Source organism: Elephantulus edwardii, unplaced genomic scaffold, assembly GCF_000299155.1.
Source record: "Elephantulus edwardii isolate Elephantulus edwardi_28Jun2011 unplaced genomic scaffold, EleEdw1.0 scaffold00062, whole genome shotgun sequence".
Taxonomy (NCBI): Eukaryota; Metazoa; Chordata; class Mammalia; order Macroscelidea; family Macroscelididae; genus Elephantulus; species Elephantulus edwardii.
In genome coordinates, this window is record NW_006399812.1 from 7,057,536 (window position 1) to 7,069,424 (window position 11,889).

The 11,889-nt window shown below is 39.8% G+C and overlaps 2 protein-coding genes across 4 annotated transcripts in view; one reads left to right on the plus strand and one right to left on the minus strand.

The window, feature by feature from the left end:
• PHKB (phosphorylase kinase, beta) overlaps positions 1 to 4,488 on the minus strand; it is a 206,318-nt gene extending 201,830 nt beyond the window's left edge. Inside the window, exon 1 of one of the 2 annotated variants that reach the window (XM_006887813.1) lies at positions 4,386 to 4,488. In XM_006887813.1, coding sequence (XP_006887875.1) covers positions 4,386 to 4,461 — 76 coding nt within the window. In that variant the 5' untranslated portion in view covers positions 4,462 to 4,488. The remainder of the gene's footprint in view (positions 1 to 4,385) is intronic. The other variant, XM_006887814.1, reaches the window with a different exon arrangement.
• Positions 4,489 to 4,681: 193 nt separating this feature from the next.
• The window catches only part of ITFG1 (integrin alpha FG-GAP repeat containing 1), a 219,214-nt gene continuing 212,006 nt past the window's right edge, over positions 4,682 to 11,889 (plus strand). The window contains exons 1-2 of one of the 2 annotated variants that reach the window (XM_006887816.1): positions 4,682 to 4,954; positions 6,800 to 6,876. Coding sequence is in view for 1 of the 2 variants with exons in the window: in XM_006887815.1 (XP_006887877.1) it covers positions 4,747 to 4,954; positions 6,800 to 6,872 (281 nt within the window). In the remaining variant the exon portion in view is untranslated. The remainder of the gene's footprint in view (positions 4,955 to 6,799; positions 6,877 to 11,889) is intronic. The other variant, XM_006887815.1, reaches the window with a different exon arrangement.

Below are 11,889 nucleotides of genomic sequence, written 5' to 3' on the forward strand. Positions count from 1 at the left end.
CAATCAGTAGGTTTTCTTTTCACCCTAGTGGGAAAAGTTTTTTATATACACAGGACAATACCATCTCAGAAAAGGGTCTCATAACAAAAGTTTACAGAATGCTCATGGGCCTCCAGAATAAAAAGATGGATAACCCAATTACAAATGGGCAAAAGACATGGAAAGACTTTTAACAGGGGAAGACATTTGGATGGCTAACAGACACATGAAGAAATGCTCAACATCACTGGCAATAAGAGAGATGTAAAACAAAAGCACAATGAGATACCATCTCACCCCAGCAGCAGTGGCAAAATTTAGCAGGGCAGCAAGCAATAAATGTTGGAGAAGATGATGAAAGGTAGGAACTCTCATATACAGTTGGTGAGTACACAACCATTCTGGAAGGCAGGCAGTCTGTTTATTCCTCAAAAAAGCTGAACACAGAAATTCCATTATGACACAGCTATTCTACTACTAAGAACATACCCTAAGGAAATTAGAACTGAGAAACAAATGGAGATTTGTACACCAATGTTCATAACATCATTCACCGTACAAGAACATGGAAACAGCCCAAATGTCCAACCACAACTGAATGAATTAAGAAAGTGTGGTACATTCACACAATAAAATACTATGCAGCACTACAGAGCAATGATTTTTGAAACATGCTATATAACTTGGGAAAGACTGGACATTAGGCTGAATGAACTAACTCAGTCTCATAAGGACAAATACTGCATAAGACCATTATTATAAAAATAGAAGGATAACTTAATAAAACATGTTTGGGGACCCAACAGAGGGAAGGGATGGGAGTAGAAGGGTGAGATGGACAAGGTGTGAAATCACAGGGTTGCATAAATTTGGTGGGTGGACGGAGCAGGAATAATAAATAAAAATGGAGGGAGTTCTGATGGCCTAGTGAGCAAGGAGTTGATCTTTCAATCTAAAAGCAGAGGGTTCACATCCACCAGCTTCTTCACACCAGAAAGATAGGAAATCTCCTCCTGTGCATTTACAGCCTCTGAAAACTCAATGGCGAGTCAGGAGTGGGTCAGTTCTAACTCAATGGCAATGAGTCAGTCATTCAGTAAATGGTGGAAAGCTACTAAGACTTCACTGGCAAGCCAAGAGAGAACAAAGCTTGAGCCTCAACAAGAAAGAAAAGAAAGCCCAAAAATACATATTCATTTAGGTTTTAGTACAAATATTTAATCAGATCTAAATGCTGTTACATATACTATGCTATATGATCTCTTCATTCAATAATAGGCAAATGAAGATAAAACCTTTCTTGTTTTGTTACTTAAAATACAAGCTATGTTTTCTCCTGCTAGAAAATAATTCTTCCCTAAGCTGTATTCTCATTTCTGAGAAATTTTCTTCTTTTCATTTGACAACACAGGAATTAAAGTACAGATGGGCACAAGAAGCAGCCTACTTCTGAACGATTCACTGTCACTGATTGACTTGGCGTCCTTCGTATCTACCAGTTAATGACTCCTGTGAATTCAATATTTTGCTTTAGGTACAATGCAGAATCTTGCCAACAGGTTTCTACCATAGTGTTCTGACAAATGAAATGGTCAAAAGTAAACCACAGGAAAGGAAAGGTCCTAGAGTTTCAGTCTTAACTTCATTGCAGCAAGCATTTAACAAAGCCAGTTTTTCTCTAAAGTGAGCTGGCTGCATTCAAAGGTGTGTGTTCCTAATGGAATTTTATACATAGGTTATTCTAGGTCCATGGACCTCATAGAGATTGTTGCCAAAATATCAACAAACTCATCAAACAAGGAATCACAGTTTTCATGCAGCACTGCATCAGTTTCCTCCAACTTTTACAAGAAGAATCTATAGGATTGAGCACAAAACACATGGCCTTAAAACAAAGTCTCACAACCTAGTGGCCATAGTTTCTCCTCTGTGATCTGCTGTTTCCTGTCTATGAAATCTACATGATAGTATCTACTTTAAAGGAAGTTGATGAAAAGTTTGAAGTTTGGGGTATTGACCAAACATCTCATTTCTTAAACTTGTTTCCTTTATGCAAAATAACAACCCCCCAAAAAACAATTATTTGAAATGCTGTCTTATCATTTCAAAATCAAGGCCTCAAAAACAGATGAAATGAACTATCTGTAGTCAGAGTTTACAAGTGTCAGGGTAAGGATCCTCTCTCAACCTTTCCTGTTTCCTACCATAACCAAGATATACTCAAAATACAATGCAAACCTGGCCAGAACATATGAAAAATGGTACTCCATTAAAGGCCCACCAAAGAAATAAACACAAAATAAAATACGGTGACATAAACATTTTTAAAAGTACTAAGTGACCCTTTTGGGGTCTGTACACTTACCAAGCCTTAATAAAGCCGGCGATGAGACGACCACTTCAGGTGAGCTGGTCATTTCAAACTGTTGTCTCTAATCGTAAGTGTTGCAGGCTAAACTACTGCAATTTTCCAAACTGTTTAGTAAAGGTTAGATGCAATCAGCATTAGATTAATTGAAAGCAGGGTGAGCAGTTATTAACACGATGCAGTGTGACAAAGACAATAATTATGATTTATTATCATTCAATTTTCTGTGACTTGAAAATTTTATTTTCTTTGATTAATCACAATTGCTTGTATGGATGATCATGGCAGGAAACACGTTAACATTCATTCACCTATTAAATGCTAGCATTCCCTAAGCAATTATACTACTATGTAACAATGCTCAGAATTCTGCAATGGAGTCTATACCAGTTTAGTGTACTTTTCAAATAAAGTTCTGTTTACACATTCTAAATGTAACAAACAGAATTACAGTGTTCTAACCACACAGAAAATGACTCCCTCAAGAAACTCTGTAAGGCTATGTACCTCACATAATTATCAGAAGAAACTAAATCTCAAACATAACTATTAATTTGGGGGAATAATTTCAATTGAGTGCTCTTCTTATCATAAACATTGAAACCTCCAACACTAACATTACACACTTAACAACTTGGCACTGAATTTAAGTGCTTGCATTTAATAACCATTTGGTTTTTTTCCCCCAGTTGGCAAAAACACAAAGGTTTTTGAAGCTTACTCCTATGACACTTAATTCAGAAGAAATAAAGACTCTTATTTATCTAGAAAGAAAATCTTTGACCAGGTATCATTAATCCAGTAATAAATTCTGTAACCCAGATAGTCACATATTTCGGTATGTCTGACATTTCAGACAAATGCACAAAACTGCTGATGACTGTTCTAAGTACGTGAATTGAGTCTGAAATACACTAAGGTCAACTTAAAAAAAAATCTCCTATTTTGCATGTGGTTTTTATTTTAGCTTAAGTGTACATGTCTTTTTTTAAGATAAAAAAACAATAAAACTGGTAACAAAGACTAGGTGAAATGCTCCTGTTATGATTTGTAAAATTATGTACTTTGACTGTATTTTTTTTTAAAAGGTCAGAAAATAGCAGTGTGTGCAACTATAACTTTACTACATAGGCAAAAGTCCAAAAACATGAGTGGAGTATATTGTTCAGAAGAAAAAAAAAATTCTTAATACTCACTCAAATACATAGTTAATTTTCCTAGGTCAGTATTTCTTTGTGTGTGTGTTCTTAAATTAATACAAGCATTTCCCACAATAACCAATCTTTTAAAAGATCTTTAGTTTAAGACTTATCCAACTACTTTTTCTTTATATAGGCGTATTTTATAGCTCAAGTTTATTTCCAGTAAGCCAGGAATAAGGGAACTTTCAATCCTAGCTCTCTCCACAAGTTCTCAGCCACACGTGTTAATTTCAAAGTCATGACTTTGCAGTTTAAAAAAGTCAGTTCAGGACACTTGAACAGTGCTAACTGCCTGCGAGGCATCTTCTGACTTGAGGCCTGGGGTTAGGTAGCTTCAACTGGGAACTGGGTGTCCCGGGATCACTTGTCTAAAGGAGGTGCCCACTTCCTCCCCAGTCCTGAGTACACTCCACGTGACCCTCCCGGTGGCCTAAGGTCTTCTGCCCTTTACTTTCTGCCAGGGCTAAACATCTGTGGGGTTTAGATGAAGTCCTAAGAATGAAGCGATTTGGGTTTAGAGAACACACAACACTCCTCACTCCCTTTTGCAGGATTTTCCCTGATTTCTAAAGGGAGATAAAAAAACAAACAACTCCAGAAGATGCCCTGACAGCTTTCTAAGGTTTGTAAACAGAGTTGAGCAGAGGTCATCACTTAATCCTACAGGTGGGAGGAGTCATTTAAAAGTAAACTTGGGGCCGCCTTCTGATTGTAGAAAGGAAACCAAGGGGCAAAGCTTTATTTCCAGGACCCCCCAACTACCTCCCGCCCAGGGAGTTTGAGACGGAGTCCCACCCATGGTGCAGGAAAGTGGACGACGCCCCAGTCAGCCAAACCTGAGCGTTTGGTCCGGGCTCTCCGCTCCAGGACCTTCCAGCTCACTTCGGCCAGGAGCCCGGCCGTCCCTGCCATTGCGCTCAGGCGGATGCCTTGGCCCCCCCCCCCCCCCCCCGGCTCCTTGTGCGACACTGTCGAGACGCTCCAGCCGGAAGTGAGCCCAAGAGCGAACTTTAAGTTTGCTCTACGACCTTTCGAACACCGAGGGGTACGGCCCCGAGGCCGAGGGAGAGGAAAACCCGGGCGGCTTGTGTGTGCCCTGGGGCTCGGCATTCTGTCGCTCGCCCGGAGTCTCGGCGCTTTACGGCTGCCGTCAAGCAGCGCGGCTCTGGGCCAGTGGGCGGGGGCCGAGGGGCTGCCATGGCGGTGGCTGGCCGGCTCCCGGGCTCCGGAGCGCTGCCGGCGCCGCTGCTCGCGGGGCTCGCGCTCCTCATGGTCGGGACGACCCCGGTGCGGGCGCTCCACAACGTCACGGTCGAGCTCTTTGGGGCTGAGGCGTGGGGCACCGTAGCGGCCTTCGGAGACCTCAACTCCGACAAGCAGACGGACCTCTTCGTGCTACGGGAAAGTCAGTGCTTGTTCGGCCCTTCCTCTGCCCGCGATCCCTGTGTCCCCATAGCCCTGGACCCGATAGCCTGTCCTCCGGAATTTCCCTTTCCCGAATCAGAATCTTTGACAGCTTACCCCTATTCTGTATGTTTTCCTGCTCTAGGGCCTGATCCAGCCACCCCTTAATTTTGACATAAGCCCTGGCAACGCCCCAATGTACATTTTCTTATTACCTGAACATTTAGCATCCTCCAACTGCACACCTTTTTACACGATGGAATTGCTTACCTTGCAAAGCCCTTCCTGATTCCCAGGACTGTTCATAGCTCACCTTTCTATTCCCCTTTACGGTCCTTTTTGTTCTGCTCCCTTCCCCTTTTAAGATCCCTTCCTTATCTTTTGTTCTGCCCCCTTCCCCTTTTAAGATCCCTTCCTTATCTTTTGTTCTGCTCCCTTCCCTTTTTAAGATCCCTTCCTTATCTTTTGTTCTGCTCCCTTCCCTTTTTAAGATCCTTTCCTTATCTTTTGTTCTGCTCCCTTCCCTTTGGTGAACAGGAAACGATGCAACTTAAATTTCTTATAAGAGACATCTTCCTGTCTCTCTTACCTGACTCATTCATCTATCCTCTCTCAGAGTCTTCCTCTCTCAGAAACCTAGCTTTCTCTGATGCTACTTTGTCTTCCAAGGCCATAAACATCCCAATGTTCACACTGTATTTTTCAGGGACATTTAATAAACCCCACTGTCTCCTTAGGACAGAATTTCAAAACTGCAGATTCAACCCTCCTAAATTACCTAGTTTTTACTTAAACTTGACTCTCCATCAGGTTGGCACTTCACTCTCTCCCCAGTATCTATCTTTCCTAGTTTATGGTTCTTAGAAGTTCCATTAACTAGTACTAAACATTTTTGTGAATCTTAATGCTGATAATGGATCTTAGTGTTATCAATGTCGGCAAAAGCAATCCTGCATGAGATGAAGGCCACATAGGGAGGAAGCAAAGAGCTGACCACTCATACTTGGCTGAATGCTGTTCCAGCCTCCCGGGGGCCCTTGTCCTGACCCTGTAGTCTCTTGTGAACCCTAGGTATTTTCACTGTCTTTGAAGAACTCATTTCAAACTCCTACCTGAGCTCCCTCAGCTAAACCCCAGAGACTCGAAATTTTAATAATGGCATATGTTTTGGTTCAATTCTTTCAATAAAATGTCCGAAAGTGTGCTCATTGAGCTCTTAAACTGCATCATCCTGAGAGATGGTTCAATAGGGAGATCTTGGAGGATTCCATTTTTTCTGCTTAGTTGCTTAATCATTTCCTTAGTAGTGCTGACTACCTACAGCAGGAGTGTATGTGTCCTTAGGGTGGAGCATCTGAGTGATGAACTATAAACAACGTTAAAAAGGGCTGTGATACTAGATAAGTCTTCTAATAAAATTAAAATACACAGTTCTGTGAAGAACTGTATCTTTCTTTTAAGAACTGTATAGTTTTTTTAAGTCATCCAGTCTCCTGGCAGAAGCCAGGACTTCAGTTAACCTTGACCCCCAAGTTTTTGATACTTAGGTTGCCAATTTCTCTGTTACTTTGACCCTTCAGTTTGTGATGTAATGTTGGAGACCCTGTTCCATTAAACTAATAGAACTATCTTTGCCTGAAGAGATAATACGCAGAAGAGTAAAAGTTTCCTTGTTGAGAACAATGCCTGAAAATCCTGTAACCACTGATTTAATGAATCTCGAACCATTTTCCTAATACCATATATTCACTTCTTTTTTTAAAATTTTTATTAAACTTTATTAATTTTAATGAACATTTACAGAGATTTTGGATTTCCATTCATTCATTGTTATTCACTTCTTTAGGAAATGATTTAATCGTCTTTTTGGCAGATCAGACAGCACCCTATTTTAAACCTAAAGTAAAGCTCTCTTTACGGTAAGTACAAATGTGTTTGTTTTTACAAAGTAAAAAGTTGTAGTAATGAGTATGCAATAACTGGTTGACTAATCTTTGAAATCAGCATTACTGAAATGTGGAATTGTGACACAGAACCACTAGTTAGGAGTTATGTGAGAAGCAGTTTGTTAGGAAAAACAGTGAAAATACTAAAGTTTGAAATTCATTATTTTTTAGAATATAAGTAAATTTGAGTGTGGCTTAGCCTTTTTCTATATGAATATCGTTTACTCCTCGCAATCTATTACACTTTCTTGAATGGCTTGGAAATTACAGCTCACTGATTGTGTGCTTCAGGAGCAGACCATTCATAGGTGGCTTGCTCAGCAATCAATCACGTATTTGTGAAGAAGGATTGATATATTGTGAGGAAAAGATCCATGAACTCTGTTCTAATTTAAAAAAAAAATCAGCTAATTGGTGGGAGCTTGGGAGGGTGAAGGGACAGCTCAGGAGATGAAGACCCTCAAGGTGGATTGATTCAGTGACTGATGTAATGGGGATAGGTGTGTTAGAGACAATAAGATTGGCATGAGATAGAGCAGAGTTTAGGGCTGTTCTGCACAGGGTCGCAGGCACATGACAACAACAATAGATAGTTTTATGAAAGTTGACTTTAAAAGAATATACATCACACTTTTGAAAGTTTAAAATCTGAATTTTAAAGATATTTTTCAAACATAACTCTTCTTTTTCTCTTATATATAACTGCCACTGCATGAAAAACATTGAGCCAACTTAGTTTTAAAACTGTGAGGAGCAAGATTGATTGCTGTCAGAGTTGCAGATATAGTTCCTGCTGCCTAATGTGAGAGTTTCCGGAAAGTGATGAGACTGGAGCCTGAGCTTGTTAATATTTGTTGCTGTTGAATTGATTTCAGAATGAATAAAATTTAGATTGAGCTGTTCAAAGCTGGGCATATAACATTTACAAAGGATAATGACAAGAACAACATGTTGTGCCGTTCTTGTTGTGTACTGTGGAGTAAAAACCAGCTCATAGCTGACTCCCAGCGGGTTTCCAGAGGCTATACACAGGAGGAGATCGCCCACCTTCTTGCCACCAAGCAGCTGATGTATTCAAACCATGTTCTCATGGGTTGACAGCCTAACTCCTTACCACTGAGCCAGGAGAAGCTCCCTGTATTTGTTCCAATTTTTTCTTTGATGATTTGTGTAGTTTTAGGTGTTACTCAAAGGTCCCTGACCCACCTTGAGTTGGTTTTCGTATGTAGTTTTTCAGTTTTCTGCAAATAGATACCTAATTTAAGTAACCACTCTTAGTTAAAGAAGCTATCTTTCCCCTGATTGGTGGGTTTCATCTCTTTGTCAAAGATCAGTTGTTTATAGCTAGATGTATTTATACTGGGTTCTCAATTCTATTCCACTTATCTGTGTACTTGTCCTTTAATCTCTAGTGGTCTAGTGACAAGGAACTGCACTATAATCCCGAAGGCATGGGGTTTGAGTCCACCAACTACTCTGTGGGAGAAGAATGGGCATTCTCCTCCCCTGAGAATAACTGCCTCTGAAAACCCACAAGAGGGTCAGCTATAGGTACTCACTCGACAGTACATAACAGCAACAAGCTGACCATGTAATACATTATGAGATCAGGAGGTATAAGGACACCTACTTTGTTTTTCTTCTTTAGTATCATTTAACTCAGCTGAGATCTCGTTCCTTCATATATGACATTAATGATTTCACACACACACCCCGTCTTTGAAAAATGGTAGGGATTGAGTTCTAAGTATAGATTGCTTTTGGTAGAATTTGGACAGGAATTGCATTGTGTTTGGAGACTGATTTTGGTCAGTATTGCCATTTTCACAATGTTAAGTTTTCTGATCTATGAACCTAATGTATTCCTTTAATTATGTAGATCTCTTTGGGCTTTTTGTAGTAATGCTTTATCGTTTTCTTTATTCAGGTTTCTGATTAGACTTACTCCTGAATATTTAATCTTTAGGATGGCCATTATAAATAGCATTATTTTATTTATTTCTCTTTCAGCGTTCTCTTTTTTATTTTAGAAAAAAAATAATTGGTTTGATTTTTTTTTTTTTTTTTTGTATGGTGGAGTCAGATCTAGCAATTTTCTTATTTAATTCTTCTGGATTATCTCATTATCAAATTATCAACAAATACAATTTTACTTCCTTTTTGACAATGTATATGCCTTTTATTTCCTTTTCTTTCATTATTGCATTGACCAAGACTTCTAATACTGAATAGGAGAGTTGATAAAGGGCATTCTTGCCGCTTCCTGTTCACAGTGTGAATGCCGTCAGTCTTCTTCCATTAAGAGTAGTGTTGCCATTGGGTTTGTATATATACTTTTAATAATGTTGAAAAGTTCCCTTTCTATTCCAACTGTGTTGAATATTTTCATTAAGAAAGGAGTGCTGAATGCCTATTCTGCACCAGTTGAAATGATCATGTTGTTCTTTTCCTTTATTTAATTTTATATGTGGATTTCACTGATCATTTTCTAACATTGAACCAGTGGATTTCACTGATCATTTTTCTAACATTGAACCAATCCTTGGCATGGCTGCTAGGTAACTCTTTATTTTTCTCAAGCTACTTTCAGTATTTTTTCCTTTATCTTTAACTTTGGAAAATTTGATGTTAATATATTTGCCTTGGTGTTATGTTTGGGGTGTGTTGTTTTGGGGGCTCACTCAGCATGCATATTTTTTTTTTTCATATTTGGAAAATTTTCTACCGGTTAATTCAGTTAATTCTTCTGTGCTGCTTTTGCTGTCTTCCTGTTCTGGAATCCCCATCTTCTTAATGTTCTTACTGTTGTCCCACAGAGGCTTTCTTAATTTTCTTTCTTCCTCCTTTCCGACGGTTCCTGTAACAGGTTAGTACTGAGCAGTTTGTCCTTCATTTCACTCACTCTGTGTTCCATTTCTTTTATTTTGAGCTTATATCCTTCATGGATCAAAATAAGGAAATGTGTTCTCTATTTCTGCAGTTTTAGTCTTAATGTTCTGAGTCCCATCTTGCTGGGTTTGTATTGTAATTTTCCACTAATTTTAACTATTAGATCTTATGTAGTTGGTTTGTGCTGTTGTTGGTTTTTTTAAAAATTGTTCCATGTGTTCTGTGTAACTATTGTTCTTTTGAATTCTATATCAGAACATTCTAAAGGCCTTGCTTCCTATGTTGTTTCATCTTATCCTGGTTTTTTGATTGGTTTAAATGGTTCTGTTGCTTCAAGATTGTGGTCGTGATTGTGGTAGTGTCTTTGAATTTTTCGTTTTGATATATCTTACTGAGCTTATTGCATCTCTAAGTAGTTTTGTCATTTTTAAGGCTTTACCTCTTGTCTACTAATGGTTATAACAGAAGTTGATGTGATACATGAAGTTCTGTGTTTGCTAGTGTTTAAAACCTCAGTGTTTTCATATATCAGGTAAATCAGGAGCTGGTCTTTAATCTTGCTTGGTGGGTGCAGAAGGTGGCTGGATGCTGTAAGTATCTATTGTAAGATGGGACAATGGAACAGTAAACCAAAACAACAGAAAACACTCCCAAAATGCAAACAAGATTGGATACTAAAAGGAATTGGATAAGCCAAAATTGAGGTGATTACAAAATGAAGGCTCAGGATAGAAAGGCAGGAGAAAAGAATAGTAACACAGAAGCAAAATAAGAGGTGAGGGAATGAGAAAAGGAGGGAGGAGAACACTTGCAAAGAAAAGGCCAGTTAGAAAGAAGAAAACTGAGAAGATGCAGGTGGATTTGAGAGGGGAAGGGAAAAAAATAACAAAATAGAAATCAGACAAGCATGTGGAAAATCAAATGAGCCATGGAAAAATAATAGAAAAGGAAACCTTGCTAGGAGGTAAACTCAGCGCCTGACTGGTGCTCTTGTCACTGCTTTGGTGGGTTGAGATGAGCTGTTGGCCTTGAACTGTGTGTCTGCCGGTCCTGCAGGAGACTGGAGTTGGGGAGCCCAGTCAGGTTAGCACTTCTGCTCATTGGAGAGGTGGCTAACACTTCAAAACATGAGCTGGGCCATCAATGACTTTGGGCATCTGGATGTGTGGCACCCAGCATGTGACTCAATTTTTGCTGATCTCAGAGGAACTGAAGAGAGTCCACCTGGGTAGGCATCATGTCTTTGTCAATCAAAGGGGTGGGTGCTGTTGGTGAACCCAGTCAGAAGTGGCTGGTGTGAAGAGATAGTCTTTGCCTACCTGAAATCCCCAAGAATGATGCTGTCAGCCAAAAGTGCCCTGCTCCAGGTATGGCCCTGGTGTATGGTGGGCATGGTGCCCAGTGAAAAGCAGATACCACATCCATAGGTGACACTGCTGTAATCGAGTAGATTACAACAGGCCAAGCCCAGCACAATCCATGAGCGCCTGGAGACAGTCTATGTGTAGAACCATGCAGGATCCTGATCTGGCATCTGAAAGAGCAGGATGAGCTGGAAAATGCTGCCAGCCACTTGCTGACTGGTGATGGGAGAAAGTCAGTACTCTGATCTCTGAGAAAATAAAGGAGGCAGGTGGGGAGATCTCATCTTTCTTTCCGGTATCTCACTGCTGTGTGGACACAGCTGCTGACTCAACATCCACTCACCCTGGACAGCTGTCAGTGACCATGTGTGCTGTTTACAGTTCTGTGTTCCAGCTTTCTCTGTATGCTTTATTTTCCCTAAGGTTCTTCCTTTCTTTTTAAAGTCAAAGTTCCAGGATTATTATCCATATCTGCTATTTTTTATTTTTTATGTTTTTGGTGAAAAGGGACTGAACCACCATCTTTCAAATCAGCCATCTCTCCTAGAAATTACACTGTAATTTCTTGACATAATATTTAACCTTCATCTCTTGATTTTATTGGCATAAATACGGATATGTTGTTGTTGTTGTTGCTGTTGTTGTTGTTGTTGTTGTTGTGTGCCGTCGAGTCGTTTGCGACTCATAGCGACCCTATGTACAACAGCCCTAAACCCTGCTCTATCCTGTGCCAATCA